Source organism: Oreochromis aureus, linkage group 6 (genome assembly GCF_013358895.1).
Source record: "Oreochromis aureus strain Israel breed Guangdong linkage group 6, ZZ_aureus, whole genome shotgun sequence".
NCBI lineage: Eukaryota > Metazoa > Chordata > Actinopteri > Cichliformes > Cichlidae > Oreochromis > Oreochromis aureus.
The window spans coordinates 23,472,571-23,496,458 of record NC_052947.1 but is presented as its reverse complement, the minus strand read 5'-3'; the positions used below and the strand labels follow the sequence as shown (position 1 = coordinate 23,496,458).

The 23,888-nt window shown below is 40.1% G+C and overlaps 1 protein-coding gene and 1 long non-coding RNA gene across 2 annotated transcripts; one reads left to right on the top strand and one right to left on the bottom strand.

Annotated features, from left to right (window-relative positions):
* Nucleotides 1–1,284: 1,284 nt before the first annotated feature.
* On the top strand, nt 1,285–5,462 carry LOC120440751. The gene is made up of 2 exons (XR_005613492.1): nt 1,285–1,553; nt 4,371–5,462. It is a non-coding gene; the product is annotated as an uncharacterized LOC120440751 (long non-coding RNA).
* Nucleotides 5,463–11,022: 5,560 nt separating this feature from the next.
* LOC120440704 lies at nt 11,023–14,164 on the bottom strand. Its single transcript, XM_039613835.1, has 5 exons — nt 14,051–14,164; nt 13,490–13,891; nt 12,878–13,024; nt 12,667–12,725; nt 11,023–12,515 (listed from the first exon to the last, which is right to left on the bottom strand). The coding sequence occupies exons 1-5, from the start codon at nt 14,085–14,087 to the stop codon at nt 12,396–12,398; spliced, it is 765 nt and encodes a 254-aa protein (XP_039469769.1). The 5' UTR covers nt 14,088–14,164; the 3' UTR covers nt 11,023–12,395.
* Between the last annotated feature and the right edge of the window lie 9,724 nt (nt 14,165–23,888).

Genomic DNA, 23,888 nt, shown 5'->3' with positions numbered 1-23,888 from the left:
TGGCCATGAGTACCATTCACAGAGAGTTTGGGAATGGCTACAATCACAGCATTGTAAGATGGTGAAAGATGTGCCCTTAGGCCCCCTCCTCTATTCTCAACCCGCAGCATCTTCTTTGCATTTGGTGCTACTGAGAATGGCACAGGAAAACAATGTTTTGCTGTGTGAACTTGATCGGACAATAAACAGCACGTCTGAGGAATGCATCACAATGCTAGATCAGATGATTTTGCCTCCACCCAAATGCGAGGCAAAATCGCATTTGGGTGGAGTTGTCCGAGAGATGTTTGTTTCTGTGGTTTTCCTGTGAGCATGCTGTTCACTACATCATCTACATAATGGTTGCGGTTTGTGAATTTTTATCTTGTGACATCTTTGAGCGGCACAGGGCACAGCCATGATGCATTTATACAGCCGTATTTTGCATATTACTGTGACGGGCGGAAGAAGAAGTAGTTCCTACCAATCATTTAGATGATCCCGATAATATTGATACTTCCCACTGTGTTACTGTTAAAAACTACAAATTTACCCAAAATTGCTAAAATATCTACATCTTAATATGAGAATAGATTCTAGAACATAAATATCTGGTATCTGACGAAATTGATTTTTCAGTATCGATCTGCACACCACCAGCATTCACAACACCATAACATGAGGTGGTTGAAAGTGGTCAGGGTGCCGAGCTAGTGGAATGGAAGGTTGAGAAAATGGTACAAACTGTATGGAGTGGAGAAGGCCTTCTTTTCTTTAGTGGTCCTTTGAAAGCATAACTAAAACTGCCTTGAGGCAACTGTTTTGTGATTTGGCGCTATATAAATAAAATTGAATTGAACTGAATTGAATTGAATTAAATAACTGCTGCCTCCAGGCTTGCTGGCCAGTGGCAGCAGACCCACTCTGTCGTCCTTGCTCCCCTTCCACAAACTACTCTAAGCTGTAGTTCCCCCTTTCAATAGCCCCGGCTGAAGCCACCTGGCCACCATGTCCCTGAATATTTGGCCATAGGCAAAGGTATGATCCTTCCTTGTTGTCAATAATGCCAGTACCAACACTGGCATTAGTAATGGATCGAAATGAGTGCAATAGGATTGATACTTTAGTTTTTTCTCACTTCTAAGTTCAGTAAGTTGATCTCCATGATCAGAAAGTAGAAGATGTCTGTACAAACATCACTCCCCTCATGCAGGCACACTTTGCTCCGCCCCCTCCTCAATGCTCTGCTGTATTTAGAGGTTCTGCTGTCACCTGACTCAATAGCACTGAGCAGAGTGATTCAGACTGCAGTGAGTAATAAAAGACAAATGAGTAGAGGTACACTGCAAACAGCATCTTACAAAGAAATTCTCTACTTTGAAACACCACCAACTCATATACAGACATAAAAGACCACAAAAAGAAAAAGCTTTAGCCTGGAACAAACAGCAAAAGAAACAAAGAGAGGAGGAAGGAAATCCCTCAGAGAGACCTAGACCACCAGCACAGAGACAGAGATCACTGTCGCAGTCCTTTCAAATAGGCAAAGAATAACCACATATCGCTTATATACGGTAAGAGCAATGTTTCAGTCATGAAGTATTGTTTGCTGGTTTTTCAGCTTGTTAGTGGCCATCATAGTTGTTACTTCAGCAGAATAATTACCTATAGACTATTTTCAGGTATTCAAATTCACCCTACTTAACCATATAAAATAAATTCCTTTTTTGAAGTGAAAAAATATGCGTCAAACATGCACTATGAATAAATTATATCTGAATTTAATATTGTTTTTGTAATGATTCTATTTTATTTATATAGAATATTTAAAAACACAGAAAAAAAGCTGACCCAAAGTACTTTAAAGACAGGCACATTTACAGTCAAGGTCTCCAAAAAACCTAATTTTGAAGTACATGAAAAGCTGAAAGGTCTGTTTTATTGTGTTAAGAAAATGTTACGAAAAATATGTAATAGTGATTTAGAGCCCATTATCCCATATTTGCAAACTGATGAGGATTAATCTCATAAGTCATGACAAAACACTCTTAAAAAAACCCCAATCCCAGGTAAGCCAAAGAAAATGGATGGAGATGAATGGATGGAGACTGAGCCATCTATTGCACGTGGGTAGGCATGCAAGAGTAACTGGTCAACCCAGTATAACGGCAAAACATCTAACAGACACACCAGTTTGTTCGTGTTGGCCTAAAATAAAATATTTCCCTCTGCTGTTATTGCAGCTTAATGCAACTTATTGCAGCTTCTGCACGCATGTACATTTCACATTTTTGAGAGGCAAAGCATCAAATGGACACGGTGGACCGGGGTGTCTGTTACAGGCTTTGCCGTGATATTGGGCTGAACTGTTTCACATGATAATAGTTCCTGTATCATACTAAAGAGAATTTTCTAGTTTAATTTTTTACACTTAGTCAAGAGTTGTACTGTCTTCTGGTCTGACTGTCACTTTCAGCACTAATCCACTGATTAAGTAGAATTAACAAAATTAACATAATTATTGTATCCTTAATTAACCTGCTCATTATCTAAAGGTGAAAGTCCCTGCTAATATTCAACAAAGACTTATTCAAATGACCACTTGGAGTCACTTCACATAAAAAAGTATAACTGTATGTCTTCATAAATTGTTTGCCCTAAAGACCCATCAGTCTGTTCTTTAGGGGAGGACAGTGGCTCAACTGTGGCCTGTGTGTTCACAGCTATGCATTTGCACACATACAGGTGTGATCTGCTCAGCAACCACTGCTGAGCTGTTGTTCTAAAACAACCCGCTCCCACAGATGTGTGGCTCAGCGTTAGCAACATTTTAATGACAACCAATCTGCCTGTCAGTTTGAAGTGTGACTCGGTGTGACACATTAAACTGTTATAGCTGCATGACTCAGTAGAGTTATTAAAGAGATGTACAGAAACCTGTTCATTTTCCAAATGAATGTGTGAACAGGCAAGTATCTTGTGAAGAAAGTTTACATGAAAAAAAAAAATGTCAGCTCCGAGTCAAAAAAAAATTCTGTGCTTACTTTTTTTCTTTCATTTTCACTCAGTCAATAAGTCAGTGGATGTTTACTTAGGGCTAGTGTGATAAAGACAGTGATGTGATTTTGGGTGCACACCAAGTGTACAAAACGAGCTAAAAAAAGCTAAAAACAAAAAAAGATTTAATACAGCGATACAGATATCTACTCTGCAAAGTCCCCCAGAAAAGGTCTTAAGGTCAACAGTGTGCAGCGTGAAGTCTGAATGTTGCATTCAGTTGTCCGAGAGATGTTTGTTTCTGTGGTTTTCCTGTGAGCATGCTGTTCACTACATGGTCTACATAATGGTTGCGGTTTGTGAATTTTTATCTTGTGACATCTTTGAGATGCACAGGCACAGTTTAAAGTTGAAGTGGAAATTCAAAGTGCAGTTCTCTGAAATCAATAATGACTGCTGCTATAACTTCCAAAATACTAACCCTCTAGAGTTTGCCTCCTGACTACCTAAAAGTAAACAAAAACATAGCAAATACCAATTTAATTATAAATATTCAAAAATTCACACAATATAACTAAGAAAAACACAAATAAATGTGGATTTTTAGGTCACTCTCTTCTAAGTCGCTGTATATGCAACCTATCTATCACTCACTTGGCCGATAGTCTGATTTCTCAGACCTTTAATCTAGTTTGGTGCTCAGTTCAAATAAAATAATTATAGTAGGTGATTTAAATACCATATATACATTGAAAATAAAAGCCTTGACACTGGACATTGCGGCTCCTCTGAAAAAGAAAACCAATCAGAGAAGCTTGTTGCTTTCTCACAAAGGCACACCTTAAAGCAGATAACTTATAAGCTAGAGAGAAAATGGTGTTGCACTAATGCTGAAGATCTTCATTTGGCCTGGAATATAGTTTACTACTTAAAAAAACAAACAAACAAACAACAACAACCCCAAAAGGTTGATTCTGTTCATCTGGATGTGGCGTTTTCAGTGGGAGAAACATTTTGTCACTCATCCAAGTGACTTCTTCAGTCTCAGCTGACTGCAGGTTTCCCCAGCATTATAAACTGTCATGGTCCCCGTGTCTTGCCGGCTGACCCTGCGCTAGGCGACATGTTTTGTTTTTGTTTTTGCGTGTGCGCTCTCTCTCTCTCCTCTGCTGGGGCGGTGCTCATTACGGGCTCTCGCCTCTGGCCCACGCACCTGTGTTCAATCTTCACACCTGCCATTGGTCTTCAGTAATCCTGAGCTCTATTTAAGATGGCGGTTCTACACTACTCGTCGCTGGATTGTTGAGTAATCCGCGTCAGACACTCATTGTTAGAAATCTAAACCTGTGCATTGTTTCTGAACCTGTTTCTAATTGAACCTTCTGTGTATATAGATTTACCCTGGACCTGCCCTTGTAACTCTGAGAGTCCCGCGAGTGAGGAGTGGCGTGAGTGTGAGTGGCTGCAAAGGAAAGTGGAGAGGAATTCCGAGAAGAGAGGAGTGTGTGTGTGGACCCCCTTCCTGTGCCTGAGTCCATTTAAGAACTCTGACATAAACAGTACATCGTACTTGGCTCTAAATTAGTTTTCAAAACGTTTATTGCTTAAAAATGCTCAAAACAGTGTCAGGGATATATCATTTTGCAGAGTTAACACATTACAGTCTACATTTTAAATATTTAAATCAGTTTACAGCTCACTGATAAAAGTCAAATCTAATTACTATTTACTATTCAGATGGAAAATAAATGAAAAAAGAAGTGTCATTATTTCATTTTAAACTTTTGAATGAGATATTGTTGGATTTAGGCCCCAGAGGTAATGATGGCAGAACAGGTGCAAGTCTGAACTATAGCTTTGCTCTCCGTGTATCCTGGTGGATTTCCACTGTACCAAAATGTATCTTCATCCTGTGAAGGGACATTTGTTCTTCACAATCATGATCATTTTGACTTCCTGTAAGTCTTTATCGGGACTGTAAGTCTTTTCTGTATGTCTATCCTTTTGATCCCGGTTGTTTTCTACGTTGCCTAATTATATTTACCACTTACCCCTACCCTCTGGGTCGTAACACTTAGTTAGGGTGAGTCATAATTTTAATAGTGCTTCCCACTGTGCTGCATCCTCAGCTTATCATCGTGTTTTGTACCTGAATCCCTAATAGGACCAGTGGATGCATTTCTTTGTTAAATTGATTTACATTTTTCTGTATAATCAGTAAAGTTGCTTGTAACAGTTCTTGTACTCGACATTTTCGACTGTTCGATTTGTTTTTAATGTATTCAACATTTTAGCATTTACAGATGTTTTAAAATTAAAATGGTGATCCTGACTATTACTAATTGTAAAAATCCACATGTGGAAAACAATTTCAGCTGAGTGCTTTGATTCTTTGATTCCTGTTCATTTATTGGTCATACGGGTTTTCTGTTTTCAAAAAATAAAGAGCAAAACAACATATATAGAGATCTTACTGACAGATACAATATATCTAGGGCTGAGTCACAGTTATTTTGTGAAACTGGCTTGAGATCCAGCAGGCCTTGCCAGTAATCTTTTTTTGTATAATATTAGTCTGTGAGGATGTGTATGATCAATAAATAATGAAGGCACAAATGTTTACTAGTTGTTGTATATGTAGTTTAAGGTTGATCTAACCTCATGATGGTCATCATCCAGTTCATCACCACAGTAAATGGTGGTCAATGTCTCACCACAGCAGAGACATTGAGCTGTTAGCCGTTAGCATGCGTCCGTACTACCTGCCCCGGGAATTCTCGCATGTTATCGCGTTAACAGCGTATGTCCCCCCCTCAGCCAACGCGGATGCAGCCTGTGACTCTCTCCACTCTGTGGTCAGCAGACTGCAAACACAATCTCCGAGAGCCCTTCTCATAATATCAGGGGACTTTAATCATGCCTCACTGAACTCCACACTGCCCACCTTCATCCAGTATGTGACCTGCCCAACCAGAGACAATAAAATACTGGACTTACTGTATGCCAATGCTGAAGAGGCATACAGTTCATCACCTCTCCCTCCCCTGGGCAGATCTGATCACAACCTGGTGCACCTTGTCCCTGTGTATGAGCCCTTAGTGTGCAGGGAGCCACCAGCCACCCACACCGTGCAGAGATGGTCGGAGGAGAGCGAGGAGGCTCTTAAGGATTGTTTTGAGTCGACTGTGTGGGAGGTGATCTGTGACGACCACGGAGAGGACATCGACAGCCTTACTACATTCATTACTGACTATATTAATTTCGAAGATAAGATAAGATAACCTTTATTAGTCCCACACGTGGGAAATTTGTTTTGTCACAGCAGGAAGTGGACAGTGCAAAAGTTGTGAAGGAAAAATTAGAATAAAATAAGATAAGAATAAATACAGTACACAACTGTACAGAATAGAATAAAATAAAATACTATATACAGCAGAATAAAATAGAATAAAATATACAATAAGATAAAAATAGAATACAAATGCTATATACAACTGAGTAAAAATACAACGATGCCAGAAAGGATTATTGCACATTAGTATTATTGCACATGTGTGGATGTGTGTGTTAGATCAGTCAAGGTCTTTATTGTGGAGTCTGACAGCAGTGGGGAGGAAAGACCTGCGAAATCTCTCCGTCCCACACCGTGGGTGCCGCAGTCTCCCACTGAAGGAGCTGCTCAGTGCTGTCAGAGTCTCCTGCATGGGGTGGGAGATGTTGTCCATCAGGGATGACAGCTTAGCCACCATTCTCCTGTCACTCACCACCTCCACTGGGTCCAGAGGGCATCCTAGAACAGAGCTGGCCCTTCGGATCAGCCTGTTCAGTCTCTTCCTGTCCCCAGCAGAGATGCTGCCGCCCCAGCAGACCACACCATAAAAGATGGCAGAGGCCACCACAGAGTCATAGAAGGTCTTCAGGAGTGGGCCCTCCACTCCAAACGACCTGAGTCTCCGCAGCAGGTACAGCCTGCTCTGCCCTTTCCTGTAGAGGGCGTCTGAATTATGAGTCCAGTCCAGTTTGTTGTTCAGATGAACACCAAGGTACCTGTAGCTGTCCACAGCCTCGATGTCCATACCTTGGATGTTCAGTGGTTGCAGTGGAGGATGTTTGTGCCTGCGGAAGTCTACCACCAGCTTCTGTGTGGATAACACCGTACCTACCAGGACTCTACGGTGTTTCTCCAACAACAAACCTTGGATTACCCCAGAAATTAAAGCTGTCCTCAAGCAGAAGAGGAGGGCCTTCAAATCCAGAGACAAGGAGGAGTTGAAAAGGGTGCAGAGAGAGCTGAGGGGACTGATAAGGAATGGGAAGGACAGCTACAGGCAGAAGATGGAGAACCAGCTTCAGCAAAATAACGCTGGTGAAGTCTGGAGAGGCCTCAGAACCATCTCTGGCCACAAATATCAGAACTCTCTGCTTGGGAGGGATGTGAGGTGGGCAAATGAACTGAATCATTTCTTTAATAGCCATGAGGCAGTCTCCAACATCGGCTGCAGACTCACCCACCCCCACTGTTGCTGTTCCACCTCTGACACCTCAGACACTTCACACCTCCTCTATTCACCCTGCTCACTCCTCCCCACCCCCAACAACAGCATCCAATACACAATCAACACAAGGCTCCAGCCTGTCTCTCTCAACCACCCAGGTTAGGAGGGAACTGAGGAGGATTAATGGCAAGAAGGCAGCGGGCCCAGATGGCATCAGCTCAAGGGTTGTCAACCAACTGTGTGGGGTGATCGAGCACCTCTTCAACCTGAGCCTGAGGCTGGGAAGAGTCCCACAGCTCTGGAAAACCTCCTGTGTTGTTCCAGTGCCAAAGACTTCACGCCCCAAGGACCTCAACAGCTACAGGCCGGTGGCTCTGACATCCCACCTGATGAAGACCCTGGAGCGGCTGGTCCTGGCTCAGCTTCGGCGCCTGGTGAGCTCATCACTGGACCCACTTCAGTTTGCCTACCAGCCTGGCATTGGAGCGGATGATGCCGTCATTCACCTCCTACATCGCTCCCTCTCTCACCTGGAGACCGCTGGGAGCACTGTGAGAATCATGTTCTTTGATTTCTCCAGTGCCTTCAACACTATTCTTCCCTCGGTTCTGAAGGAAAAGCTGGAGAACTCTGGAGTGGACCATCACCTCACTACCTGGATTTTGGACTACCTCACCGACCGACCACAGTATGTGAGGACTCAGGGCTGTGTGTCGGACAAGGTCGTCCCACAGGGAACGGTTCTGGCTCCGTTCCTCTTCACCATCTACACTGCAGACTTCTCCCACAACTCCACCCAGTGCTTCCTGCAGAAGTTCTCTGATGACTCTGCAATAGTCGGCCTCATCACTGATGGGGACGACAAGGAGTACAGAGGACTGACTCAAGACTTTGTGGACTGGTGCCAGCTGAACTACCTCCAGATCAATGCCAGTAAAACCAAGGAGCTGGTGGTAGACTTCCGCAGGCACAAACATCCTCCACTGCAACCACTGAACATCCAAGGTATGGACATCGAGGCTGTGGACAGCTACAGGTACCTTGGTGTTCATCTGAACAGCAAACTGGACTGGACTCATAATTCAGACGCCCTCTACAGGAAAGGGCAGAGCAGGGAGGGAAGGGACTGAACAGGCTGATCCGAAGGGCCAGCTCTGTTCTGGGATGCCCTCTGGACCCAGTGGAGGTGGTGAGTGACAGGAGAATGGTGGCTAAGCTGTCATCCCTGTTGGACAACATCTCCCACCCCATGCATGAGACTGTGACGGCACTGAGCAGCTCCTTCAGTGGGAGACTGCGACACCCACGGTGTGGGACGGAGAGATTTCACAGGTCTTTCCTCCCCACTGCTGTCAGACTCCACAATAAAGACTTTTGCAGCTGATCAAACACACAAACCCACACATGTGCAATAAGACTGCTATATGTGCAATTCTTCTTCTGATGAAGTTGTATTCCTGTATTTTCCTACTCAGTTGTATATAGCATTTGTATTTCCATTTTATTCTATTGTATATATTATTCTATTCTATTTTATTCTATTGTATATAGTATTTTATTTTATTTTATTTTATTGTATTTTATTGCTTTCCAGTTTTTTCTAATTTCTGCTACATAACTTTGCACTTTGCTGTAACAAAACAAATTTCCCACCTGTGGGACTAATAAAGGTCATCTTATCTTATCTTATCTTATCTTAAATTCTTGTAGCCAATATAATTCTCCACTGGCTACAAGAGCACTCTCACATACTATTGATGCCATAGTCATAGTGAAATACCTTAATTTTTTTAAGTACTTACTGATAAGAATCTTACTTGTGACATCTCCATATCTGTGCACAAATGTGATATTGCTGGGAGTTGCTTCATTCACTAACTGGATCAGTTCAGTTCCACAGTAATAGAGGCCTTCGTCTGAATAAGGAATCTCAACATGGAAGTAATATAGAGAATTCACTGAAATTGTTTGTTCGCTGGGGTGTTTAACTTAGTTTTCTTCTATTTCTAGGTCACATGAAGGTTAATTTTCATGGGCACAATTTCTGAACCTCACAGTAAATTCTTTTTAAAGTCACAATGCAGAGTGATGTTTTCTCCTAATCTCACCATCAAATCCACCACTGATCCAGAAATCTAAACAACTCCTGAATGTGGCCAATGTTCAAAATCATACCAAATGGTTGTAATTGATGAATACAGAAACTAATCTGTATTTTTAAATAGAATCAAAAGAATAGTTTAATGTTTAAAATATTAACAAAATATTAAGTAAAGGAAGAACAAGAACAAAGTAAAGTCTGTCCATGCTTGATGATGACCAACAGTTATAACACACTAAAACTGGTCCGATGTCATGAACGTTTCCAGACATCGGACCAGTCTGGGCAGACATTTCCATTAAAGGAAATTTAAGTTGTGATCGGCTCATTGAAGGATACTGGTGATTATGCGATGGTCTACATGTAAAGAATAAAGCTTTCCAAAGATTTTGATTTACAAAATTTATAACTACACACATCATTTTGACTAAATGATGGAAAGGATGGAAAGAAAAGTTTTATGCAGATCCATCCATGCAACCATGAATCCAGGCATTTAAAGATTTGGAGCAATAAAAAGCTATAGCAGACCAATACAGTGTGACAAAGACTAGAATGTCTAGATCTTGAATGTGTGAGTCACCCTTTTCTGCCTGAAAATCATAGTCTCAAACATAGGATGGAAACTTTCATTCTTGCTGCTTGGCAATAGGCAGCAATGCTGCAGTGCTATGTGGAAATCAGTGATTTGGTATTTTTATAAGTGACCACAATCTGCATTGTTCAGCTAACCAGTCACATGTGGTTTCAAGGTTTCTGTATGTGCAAAAAATACATTGTGTATCCACCTATCCAGTAGAATTGAAAGTGGAATTTTGAAATGTGAATGAAACTGTCTTCTTTAAAGATTCTTCAAAGTAGATATTTTCTTTGATGAATAAAAGGCATACAACAGGAAAATGTTGGGCGTAAAATGATTTCTAAAAAGACAAAAACTGTCCAGCAACACAAAAATAAAGAACAGTCCACCATTATTTCAATACTGCAGTCTCAGTCAGTCTTTCCAGATAAAAATGACTCCAGTGAATATGACTCTGGGGCAGAAAGGGCAAGTGTGTTTGTGTGTGTGTGTGTGTGTGGGGTGGGTAGGTGGCTTTGCTGATGATACGGCTGACAATTTATAGACACAAAGTTAACCAGAACAGCTTCCACAATTCTTTGCTGGGGCGCTTTGTTGTGTACTGTGATATTAAAAACTGAGGTTTTCCTGTTTGCCTTGGGCCAAATGTTGTGAGTTGCATTGTCCAGTAACTTCTTATAGGGATCTGTTTCTATGAAACACCTCTGGTAATACTTATTGCATTGAAAGATACATAACTAGAGCTTGACTACGGAAAAACAGGAAAGAAAAACAGGAAATTACCCGAGTACAACTGCCATGTCCAATGACAAGCAGGCTTCAACATAAGAAGAGAACTTTACTTAAACACAGTCAAATTGAGTCTCTTTATTTATAAACAAGCACATTTAAAAACAACATTGCTTTACAGTTTAAAACATAATAAAAGATGACAGTAAAAAAAAGTAAAACAGAACTTCAAAGTATTAAAAAACAAGTAAATAAACAATGTCAGAAATCAATCATTTCAGCATTCAGAGAGATGAAAAGATACTTACTAATGCAATTCCTTTAAAACAGAAAACAAGAAATTTCAAACTCAACTGTAAAACTAACCAAGAGGCAAATGTGGTCTTGGATTCAAAGTCAGTTTTGCATTATTAAGACAAATCTGATAAGATAAATCGTGAAGCCTGTATTATTTGCCTTGCCTTCTTAATTTTTGCACTCCTCTAATTTGTTTCGGCCCGCAAATATTGTATGATTAGAGGCTGACCATAGCCAGGTTTTATTTGCACTGACAAAACATAAATGGAAACATAACTTTCACCCTTAACCCAGACTTCAGGCTCGATGCACACTCACATAAAAGGGGGTATTTGAGGAATGGTTTGACTATTGTTGCTCGAAAAATGGACAGACTGAATGCCATCTACTTTAGATGGGACATTATAAGAGAAATAGACGATAGAAATCTACAAAGAAAAACTACAACAGCAAATACAACACTAGGGAAATTATGCATGCTGCAGAAAACTGTCACTTAGCCAAGGTAATGCATTAATTTACCACTCAACAGACTGAGTGCTGATTATCATTTCACCGGTTCTCATTAAACCATTAAACTTTTGACTACATCAAATTAAATATAATAAAGTAATATGGACATACTAATGAAGCGCATTCAGGTCAGACATTACCCCAAAATGAGGGAAATGTTAAATTCATGTTAGTTTTTGACAAATCAAAAAGTTACATTTACTGATTGAATAATCTGTCTACAAATAGACTGAAAGATTTCTAATGTGCTGCATTAGTCAATATTACAAAAACAGTTGCAATCAGTCAGTTACACAATCATTAATTTACTGTATCGCCATTTCAATTCATGTACGTTTTTCTCTCACAATGCTCTATTTAGGCTTAACACACTTCCTTAGTCGGTAATCTTCCTTCACAGTACAACTTTATTTGAACTAACTAGGCAAACTTCATTCTCTTTTTATGCCGCTATTAATTCAACACAGTTTACTTCTGGAAATATCTGCTGTGAGGAATCTATTAAGCAGTACAACAATATCAAGTCATCAAAGGTCTTCAGCCAAAGCGACTGAAAACAAGATAAAATCACGGGTTTGTGAACAGCATGTCAAAGTTGGTTTGAAAAGCTGATAAAACAAGAAGGTGCAAATCTATCATTTGCTTTTCATCTTAAATGTGGTAGAAAACTACCTTGTTATCATATTTTTAAATGTGAATATTCTTATATCTGGGAAGTATTGATGGAGGAATATGTGCTAAAGTCTGAACTTTGAATTTTCTTCTTTTTTGGTCTCTGTGATGCTTGACGAATTTCCAGAGCAGCATAACACACATCTTCATCCTGAGATTTCAAGATTGTTGTTATTATAGTATTAGAGTTTGTAAGTAAACAGCAAGCCCAAAAAACCGCAAAACAAAACAAAACACTGCAACCTAAACTGAAAATTGTAACTGCAACACCAAGATAGTCTGTTACTGTCGTTATTGATTACCTGTTTTATGTGACTTTGGCTTTCAGTTGTCTTCATGTCATCTTGAGATTTATTATTTTCTACAGAAAACAGAGGAAAGGACAATTTTACACCAAATCAGATTCCAAAGATGGAACATAACAAATGCAGGAATACAATAAATTGAAGACGGAAGTACAAAGTTCAAAGTTGTTCATATGGAAGAGATGGAAGTTAAAAATATAGCAGGTACCTATTTTTTGGCGAAGCTGGTAAAAGAGTACAGAGGAGAAGAGAGAGAAGAGAGCAACAATAAAAGGACACAGAGTGAAAAGCAGCTTCCAGCACAGGCTACAGTCCTCCTGAGGTTTGTGGATGTCATGACAAGTCACAGTGGAGGCTGTCTCAAACACAAATTGCAATAATTAGTTTATGTAATTAATTTGTATGCATTTTCATGGTTCATGTTTAAAAAATACTGATTTTTTTCCCCATGTGTTAGTTGCAATAATATTTTTCAACAAATAGGTAGATACATAAATATAGATTTCAAATTACTAAAAGAAAAAAAATAGGTCGAATGACCTATATAGTACACGACCACTGGCAATTACAATCAACTCATTTTGTGGATAACTGTAAGCTCTTTATTTTAATTGCCTTAACTGCTTTAATTGAATCATAAACTAAAATTGGCTATTTATCAGGAGCAATTTACAGTGTTAATACTAGAGCTAGAATATTCCTTGAACACCCAAAATGAAATTATGGAAGCTGTTCTTATTCTGAGCATTCTGAATTTCACTCAACTTAAGGTTTTTTTTTTTTTTTTTTTTTTACACAGAAATGAGATTCAAACACTTACTCAGCAGAATCCTGGTTGTGATGTTGCCGTATTTGTAAATATATTTCTGAGGAAATGTGTCAACCTCCTTCTGTTCAGTTCCACAGTAGTAGAGACCTTCATCAGAATCAGTAGTGTTCATGATCAACAGGTCATAGGAGTCAGAAGACTGGTTTTCCACTAAATGCAAACGAGGGAATGGATTGAGAATGTTTACTTTGTCCTCAAGGTATGATGGATCATATTTGTAGTTTGTCCTTAGAATGAGTGAAGGCTGGTTCTCATGAGAACAGTTCCTAAACCAAGCTATGAATTTGCCGCTTGATCTTTGGCAGTCGCAGTGAAGAGTGATGTTATCGCCCGGTCTGACGCTTACTATTAACTCTGGTCCAGACAGCTTACCATGACTACAGAAAACAACTCCTGAAAGACAAACACAAAATCAGATCAAAAACTAAACTATTTCAATGGAATTGACATTACAATATAGTTCAAACACTCAGAAACTAAATATGGATTATTACACAAAAAGAAAAATATGAAGTGCAAATGCAATCTTTCAAATTTAACTAAATACTATACCTAAGAGAGGAGTGAGAAGAAAAAGCATCCTGCCCATGTTTGCTGATGACCTGTAGATGTAAGAGAATCAAGCAAGGCTTACTGCCGGCTGTCATGAGAGGAGGAGATTTTTCCATTAAAGGAAATGTAAGTTGTGACTGGTTAGTTGAGTGTAACCTATTCTTTTGTGGTCATGTGTCACTTTCTTTTTGTATTGATGTAAAGAAAAGATAAAGTTTCTTCAAACTGAAGCTGAACAACATTTAAACCGTGACATTTTAAATTTAAACAAAATAAGTCAAAATGATCAGAAAATTGAATCTGACTTATTAACGATACTGATGTATCTGAAAATTTTCTACATTAGGTGAAAACTCATGTGTTGTCAATCTATAATGTCAAACATCTCAAGGTAACATTGCTCTTAGTTTTTGGGGGGCGTTCTGTCACAATGGGTCATCGGAGTCTAATCACCAAATAAATTGATTAATTTTTCTGTCTAAATAAATCATGCTAAATTCTTACAAATGATCTCTCCTTATTGAAATGAAGCTTATGTGTAAGTTCAGTAATGAAGATCTGTAATCACTCATTTGTCTGCTTTCCTGGGTGTTCGGCTCCAAACTGTGTAATTTTAAAACTGTAAATACTGTATATTCTGTGTATTAATTATCTCACTCTTACTGCCTGTTCTTATTGTCCTTATCTTCAACGTTATGCTGCTCTGTTGTATGTTAATTGTGCCTTGGGGATAAACAAAGTCTTCTGATTCTGATTTTCAATTATTTCAATTTCAGGCAATGTCATCCCAATCATGCTTAACTTGTTTCCTGCTGTCTTCCCTAGGACATGGTTTGAGGGATGGGGAGTAAAAAACAATTCTCATGCTGATAATTTTACCTGTCAGCTGTGCACTGCTGCATCCATTATCTCCATTAAGCATCAAGACTTACATTTTGTTTTGCAGTCAGATTGTGTTTGGTTTTAAAAGCACCCCAGCTTTTTTCCATTAGTCTCAGAGGCTCATCATTGGTTAAATCTCTCCTGTACTTCCCCTATTGGCTGATTCTCTGGTTATTGATTCTTCACTATTTAATACAAGTTTTCTCACTCCAAATTACAATCCTTAATGTGTCTCATAGGTATTCTCCTCTTTGATGAGAAATACATTTGTGAAGCCACGTGTTAAGTTTCTAGGCATTCTAGGAAATTGTGGAGCTCCCTCCACAATTTCCACAGAAAAACTGTGGAGGGAGCTGAAATTTCAAGGTACTAAGTGGCAGAAAATAATAATTTAAATAGTTTAGTTGTCTAAAGGATTTAAATTACTTCCCCCACAGTAGAAAAACATGATGAATACAGACAACCAGTACAAAGTATGTCAAACACTATGAAATTTACAAGAGAGTTTTACAGGGATGGGGCAATATAGAATATAGTTTCTGCCATGTTCCTGGATCTGCAGCTCTGCTTTTAGAGTTTCACATTTTAATTTTGCTTAATATTCTGTTTTTAACTTAGTCTGTTTAACTTAGTCTGAGAGTTTCATATTCTTTCTTTCATTCATGTTTGAATTTACATTCATTTAATTTGAGCTTAGATTGTGGTTTCTTTGACATTTTGTAACGATTGTTATGAATTGCTATTAAGGCCCCCGAGTTTCAGTTTTCCCTACCCTGATATCACCAGTTTAGTTACCTCCTGTTTTATTTTGTTAGTCTCATGTCTGGTGTGTGTGTTGCATTAAGTTTTGCTTCCCTGTGTTGTTTTCCTTCAATAGATTTACATGTTCGCTAGTCTTATAAGGGATCACATGTGTCTTTAATAGGGCTGGGTATCGTCAATGATTTCTAGAATCGATTTAATTCAGATTCACAAGGTCTCGATTTGATTTGATCTGCGATTCGATTCAATCTCTGAATCGATTTGATTCAATTTTGACTCAGTGAGTCAGAAATAATATAATTCTGATCATTTATCAGTACGGACTCCTCTGAGACTTCAGAGGTGTAAGCATCACAGCAGAGGCCTTTGTGTCAAAGTAATTGAGGATAAACATGAAGGAGATTTTCCTGGCCTGGGTTTTTAGCAGATAACTTTAAAAATATTCTGCAGTAGATCAAAAACTGAAGAAAACCATGAATCAGCATATGATCATTATCTGATGCTGCTGAAGTGAAGCAGAGCAAAGTTACAGAAGGTTTATTAGAGACACAGCTAAGGACATTTCTTTGGTATTGAACATCAGAAATGAGATTTTTTTCACTTTTTTTGTGAAAAAAACAAAATAAAACAACAGCTGACAGCACTGCACACAATGGTAGACTTGCGTAATAAGCAAGCAAATAATGCAGAAAACAGAGATTTGAGACAGGAAACTGTTCTTGATGTACACTCAGAGAGTGAGAGAGCTGTGCAGGAAGTGTGATGATTTTTTTTTTTTTTTTTTTTTGCCTGTCCCCTTCGGTACTTTAGCAATCAGAATTGTTGTCTGAAGGCGAGGAAAGATGCCCAATTGATTTAATTTTTTCAAGTGGAGATAATATGCCAATACCATATTGTTTCACTTGATTAATCTATATTATCATTGTTTATTTATTTTATTTTATTTCAACTTATTACAAATTGGACAGACAATTATACAGAAAGGGAGAAAGAGAAAGAATGAAAGGGAGAAAGAAAACAGAGGGGAAGGGGGGACAGTAAAAGAAGATACTGAGAAAATCTGTTTGATCACCTGTTAAAACAAGAAAAGAGAAAACAAACAACAAGAGAACAACACGATATAGAGAAGAAGCGGGCACGAAGGATACCCGGGTCCGGACATCCATAGGCTCCCCAGAGTGGGAAAACCCAAGGAGGACCACCGGAGAGGCAACTGCGCCATCCTCCCGGAAAAAGACCTAAAGAGATGTGGGGAAGATGTGGGGTCACCCAGCAACCGCGGTGCAGAAGCAATGGTCCCAGAGGCCCGAGGGCACCCCCCAGTAGGTGCCCAACCCGGCACGGGCGCCAGGCCCCACCAAGCAGTTGCCGCGAGTGAGTCGGGCACATACCTGAGCCCCTAGCCCCGAACACTGAGAACCACCAAGGGCATTGGCCAATGGCAGGTAGTGTGGTGGGTGGAACTAGGCCTCTACATCTGGGGGTGCTTAAGATGTTCCCAGAGAGGCAGAGGTGGGGACTCGACCTGACACATAGACATAGACAAACTGGCACACACAGTCACAAGCATACGTTCCAAACCTCATAAACACAAATACAAATACGCACTCGCCCAACGTGGAGACAAACAGTCATGTTGATGCGTGCTGTTCTGAAGTGCATTTGGAAGAGGGATGGGCATGGGGAGGGAAGGAATGGGGGGGGGGCGAGAACCTTTGGGAGGGCCCTGGGGCCAGCTCCCCCGCTGACCCCAGTAGGTACCCCAGCTCCCCGGAATCCACCAAGGCCAGGGGGCTCAGGCCCATCCAGACCGGGGCCCACAGCAGCAGTATCGCCAAGCCCCGCAGAGCCCGGGGTGGCCCACCCAACCCCACCGGAGAGGAAACCCACCCCATCATCCAATCATCTACCACGCGACATAAGACAATAGAAACTAGATATGGACCGATCCGATATTATGTATCGGTCCGATACTGACCTAAATTACTGGATCGGATATCGGAGAGAAATTAAAAATGTAATCCGATCCATTAAATATCATGAAAGCACCTCACAAAACTTGCAACATGGCGTAACTCAGCTCATAACCTTAGCACGTTGGAGCAGTATGCGTCACGTGATAGAGCGGCTGTGGCATGCGAGACCTGTCGGCGGTCTGGTTGGAGCCTCGCTACCAAACCAGCATTTCATCTCCGAGAAAGTTATCCCAGAGAGAAGTAAAGCAAGTGTGTAAGTTCATCTCTGAATGTTTGTAAGGAATTCCCACGTTAAGCTTAACAACAGATATATGGAGCGACTGCCTCTTCTCTCTCCCTCCCTCTCCTGTTGCTACTTCAATCATGAAACTGAGCAATGATCAGCTGATCGGCTTTTCTGTCGCGAGTCTGTCTCTCTTGTTTGTTTTTGGCCCACTTTGCACCAGAAAGAGGAAACCAGCGGCTGAACAACAGCAGCACGTTTAAGCTTGATAAGCTGTTGTTAGAATTTATTTAATATTACTTTCTAGACCAGGATCCTTTTCTACGTAGCTGACGGCTGGTAACTGTGCAGGGGCGGATCTAGCAAAGTTTAGCCAGGGGGGCAGGTAGGGCATTAACAGGGAAAAGGGGGGCACAAAGACATACTTTTCTTTCTTATTCTCATTTAAAGCATCTAGCTTTTAATAAATAATTATCTGAATCTTACACAAAGTTTTAATCTTATGTAAAATGTATAGAAGTCCATTACTGTATATAGTAACTATTAAGTCTAATATACCCTAGTAAGCTATAGTACTTTTTCCTTTAGGAAGGTACCATCTGTGCAGTCTGCAATTCTGTTGAAAAAAGATATTGAATCTATTTAATTATTGCAGAAAAATAATTAATTTCTGTGCATTTGTTTTACATGTGCATTCAATTAAAGTCGATTACACTGATTAAGCATCATGAGGCAGAGGGTGGGAGGGTGGTTCCCTATTTTTTTTGCTGGGAGTTTGCAACCCTATTAGTTAGATTGTTTAATATTTCTGCTAAGTGCTCTTTAAAATACCAGAATAGGGAGGATGGAGTACGTTTAAGTTTATCTGATTGATCAGTATTGCTGAACTATGAAATATTTTGGGTGCAGTGTATTTTTTGCATACAGGTATAACAATAGCTTTAGTGTTTTGATTTTTTAAAAACTTGAGTATGAACTTATACAAAATGCAGCAAGATATTTAAAAAACAGTTTTATTGATTAAAAAATACACTATATCGGATTCATATCGGCAGATATCCAAATTTATGATATCGGTATCGGAGATAAAAAAGTGGTATCGTGCCATCTCTAATAGAAACCCAGGTAGAGTTCCTTTTCCACCTCTCCTGTGCCGCTCCTCCACCTGCAGGGTGAACTCCTCTGGAGCAGAGACCTCCTGCAAGGAAGTGTGATTTTTATCGTGGTGGAAGCAAAACAGCAAAAGAAAGAGGGAATTCATGACGATGTTTATGTGAAGCGTAATGTGAAGCATAGTTTTGATCTTCTTTTGCTTTTGATCCTGTAAATTTTGGTTGGACAGAGACAAAACATGCAGCTTCAGAATCTGTGAGGTATCAGTTTTCTCACCCAAAGACACATATACAGACATGCTGTCGGTGCTGAAAGCCAACATCTCGCAGATTCTGATGCGTCGGGTCTGCACTTTGGGTTTACGTCTTTGTGTGGAATCCCTTTACCTGCTCTCTTTTGCTGTTTTAGCTGTTTGGTGGCTGTTCAAATAGTTTTGTGAGGTTTAACCTGAGATTCTGGCGTTTCAAGCTAAAGTCAATTTGAATCAGAAAATCAATTACTGAAAACGACCCTTAGTATTTAAGCCATTAGTTTTGCTCACTTCTTTTCTTAATTATCTTTTTTTGTCAGCTGTCTGTACTTATTGCATCACCTAACTAAAGGTTAGTTTTTGTTAATTAAGATTGATTTTCGAGAATGCTTTTATGTCCAATCTCTCCTTAAACATAACAGATTTGATGCTATTGAGTTTACAAAGCACATATGTTGAAATCACTCCTCCAATGTGTGATTCAAAACAAACCTGCCATTGCTAATTGAGATTTTAGTACATTTCACTCCAGTTTTAACCAGTGACTCACCCGTTGCTTCGAGGAATGATTGACAGAACAAACCTGATGACACTTCAAACTCTCAGAAAGCTTGAAAGTAATCATGATCAGTAACAGCAGGAGTCAGAGCAGCAACCACAGCGCAGGACTCAATAGACAGTTTGTGGGAAATTAGTGAAAAACAGCAATGTAACTGCAAATGACACTCTATAGGTCAAAAGATACCTCACGGGTTCCTTTGTACCAAGTACACATGATCCATTAGATCAGGGGTCTCCAACTCCAGTCCTCGAGAGCTACTGTAATGCAGGTTTTAGATACATCCTTGTTCCAAAACACCTGAACAAAATGAATGGCTTGTTACCAGGCCTTTTCCAAACTTGATGGCATGCTGAAGAGGTAATACAACTATTTGATTCAGCTGTGTTGGAGTAGGGATACATCTAAAAGCTGCAGGACAACAGCTCTCAAGGACTGTTGAAGACCCCTGCACTAGATTATTGACTAAAAAAATGTGTTGTATAACTACACCTTTATAGCTTCATAAAAATACAACAAATGTTTTTATATGACAAACAGACATATTATTTTCTCTTACTCATCTTCATTTCCTATAAGTGTAATTGCATAAAGTGCTTATTTTAACCATTTAACATGCTAGTAACAAAAAGAACAATGTGTGTGTTTATAGTGGTCTGTCCCTTACAATGATTGAAAAATTAAACAATTTGGAATTATAGCCATTTTCTAGTGGTGTGCGATACTGCATATTTTGGTATCGATCCAATACCAAGTAAATACGGGCCAGTATCGCCGATACCAATACCGATACCAATACTTTTCAATAAACAAGGTGGATGCCTCATTGAATTGCTAAATCGCAATTAATTTTCATGACCTTAAGTGTTTTTTGTGATTTTTCCTTTTGTATTATTAATTACTTAAAATCCGGGACATAATTAGGAGAAATAATTAATTTATAATTAAATAAAAATGCTTTATTATTGTGGCAGCCGCTGCGATGCTGCTGCAGGTGAGATGGACTCACCTTCATTGCATCTACAATCATGCCTCACCGGCTTAAAACCTGTGCGCTGCTTGTGCTGTTGTTGTTTATGGTGTTGATGTGTATAGCTGGCAGCAGGAAGGCTGCGGCCGCTTTAATGTAGGCTACTGTTACAGCAACCGTGTGATCACTGTGGGGTGGACAGCGCGCTGCTCGGGTGAGCCGGAGGCTGGCGCGCCAGCGGACCTGCCAAGCTGGAGATGGAGGTCGAGGTGCGCGGGGGTCCTGCCTGAGGGCGGCATGCTGTCCGCTTGCCCGTCTGCCCAGCTGCCTCTGAGCCCCGGCTCACTTCCACTCCTGCTCCGCCGCCTCTGCTTGCCATATGGGTGGCCATCAGGCCAGCTCCCGGCTTCCACTGGAGGCGCGGGCGACCGCCAGAGTGGACACTTCCCGTCGCTGGGCCGGGAATGGGCGCCGACGGTCCGGGCCGATTCCCCGCCTGCTCGTGGGTGGGGTGAAGCTGGCAGGGGTATGTGGCAGGGCGTGTTCTGCGATGCCGCTGCAGGTTTGGTGGTGGTGATGTGTACGGCTGCCAGCGGAGAGCTGCAGCCGTTGAATGTACTATTACAGCAACCATGGGATTATTGTAAGAATAAATGATGCGCGAAGCATGAAAATGCCATCGGGTCTGCCGTGGTGGCGATCTTTTTTTTTTTTTTTTTCTTTTCTAAATCTTAAGTGCACGCAAACCAGTAAACAAATTAAAACAAATACTGTTGATAAACTATAATATAAAAATGACAATTAAAATTCTCAACAACAAAAACAATATATATTATTAATATGTAAACAACTTAACAACCCCAAAGTGTCTAAGTCACGTGACGTGTCAGCGCAACACCGAAACATAAGAAGGGGGGGGGGGAGCAAAGTGTGCCTGCTCTCCGCTGTCACAGGAGCGGCGAGTCCAGCGACCTGGCTGTTTCGTTTTTGCCGAAAGCACAGCGTAGCAAGCAAGCAGAACTCAAAGTAAAGAATCGATCTAACCAGGCCAGTATCGATCCGATACCGATCCCGACTTGGGATCGATACTATCGATATTTGGATCGATCCGCCCACCACTACCATTTTCCACAATAATGTAATTTTAAAAATAGAAATACTCAATTTTTAAATTTTGTTGAGAGATTCCTCCCTTTAAATGGCATGTCTTTACTGCAGCTGTCATGTGTTTCATTCTTAAACAAACAAAATACATGTTCTTTTTGGCTGAATCTGAGCAAAAAGTGTATTACTCACAGTGTCTATTATTCTGAAATAGGTTATGTTTTGTAGAGGAGTTTGGTGTAGCTTGGGTGAGGTGAGATGGCCCTCTTTATGACTTGCAGGAAGTCACATACATAGAGACACATACACACACATACACATGCACACACACAGGTACGCGCACACGCAGGCACTCACGTGCTCGTACATACAACAGGGTTTTAGGTTTGCGACACACCATGTGGGTTTTATGATGGGGGGTCGCTTCTATAAAACTGTTTGTAACAGACAAGGAAGTTGACATTTGCGGAGGAATTGCCGGGCCATGTACATCTCCGTTCTAGAAGATGCATAAGTGAGTGAATATGAATACAGGATTTGTGAGGTAACTACTGAGTTCTGGTGTCGTCTTTGGAGGCCTGAGGAATAAAAAGAACTGGGGTGAAACTGCTTAATGTGACAACAGAAATACAGTTTATTAGGCAAAAACAGAATTTATATTTGCTATGACCATCTTTATTCTTCAACATAGCCTGAAATCTCTTAGGCAAGCTTTCTCGTAGTTTCTTTTAGTAGTCTTTCTTGAAGTAGTCTACTGATTTCTTTAAGTGGTTTTTAGGAGTAGCCAGAATTTTTAACAACATTCTATAGCATTTGTGTGGATGTTGGGTATCTTTTGTTTTCTTCACCATATTTTAAGATGGTTGTAGATACTCAGTGTTGTACCTTTCTTCTGACCACCTCCTATTGACATCCATCAGAACCAAAAACATTACATTTGGATTTATAACTTCATAAGATCAGTGGCAGGAAATCTGTGTTGTGGTAGTTCTTGTTAAGGCAAGTGGATAAGCGTCGCTGATTTCTAGAATTGATTCTATTCCCATTCACAAGGTCCCCATTCGATTCAAACCACGATTCGATTCAATTCAATTTTGACTCAGTGAGTCAGAAATATTGTAATTCTGATCATTTATCAGTACAGACACTTATGAGACTTCATCAGAGGTGCAAGCATCACAGCAGATGCATTTGTGTCAAAGTAACTGAGGATAAAACACAGAAAAACATGAAGGAGAATTTTCCTGGCATGGCTTTTTATACCAGATAACCTTAAAAATATTCTGCAGTAGAAAAAAAACGTAAGAAAACCATGAATCAACATATGAACATTATCTGATGCTGCTGAAGTGAAGCAGAGCAAGGTCACAGAGGTTTTATTATAGACACAGCTAAGTGTTTTGCAATTTGCCATAATTTTGGTATTGAACAGCAGAAATGAGGCTTTCTTGTCGGAAGTTATTTAAAAAAAAAACAGCTGCCGGACTTCCAGCAAAAAAGTGAATTTATTTACAATGATAAATGTGCAACAGTGAAACACTTCCATTGCCACTTCTTTCTTCTTAGTCTCAACAGCAATATTTACAAACACCAACTTGATTTCTACACACGCTCACCCCTCCGATTCCTGGGCATGAACAACGATAAGACCCTGTTACATTTACACAAGAAAGAAACCTGAAAAGACACACTGTTGCACACAACGATCCAGCATCGAATGAAGCTCAGGTGCACTATGAAGTAGTGCAGAGATGTTGAGGTCATCAACCACAGGTACGAGTAATCATAGGTGTGGCTGGCTTGTGAGCGGGAAAGCTTCTCTGAATAAAAACTGCAATAATAATTTCGATAATTTTTATTATTCGTTTCTATTGATAGTCTAAAATTCTACCACATACTAGCTGTTTTCTGTTGCATTCAGATTTTGTTACTGGGAAGATGAGTGCCGCACACTGTTGTGTTCGGGTCAAATCTCACCGATTTACAAATTAAAAAACTC

Coding starts and splice junctions, on each gene's coding strand:
- LOC120440704 (XM_039613835.1), bottom strand. CDS start 14,087: ATGGGCAGGATGCTTTTTCTTCTCACTCCTCTCTTAG. Junction 12,726..12,877: donor CCAGCTTCGCCAAAAAATAG/GTACCTGCTATA, acceptor TGTTTTCTGTAG/AAAATAATAAATCTCAAGAT. Junction 12,516..12,666: donor GCCAAAGTCACATAAAACAG/GTAATCAATAAC, acceptor TTGAAATCTCAG/GATGAAGATGTGTGTTATGC.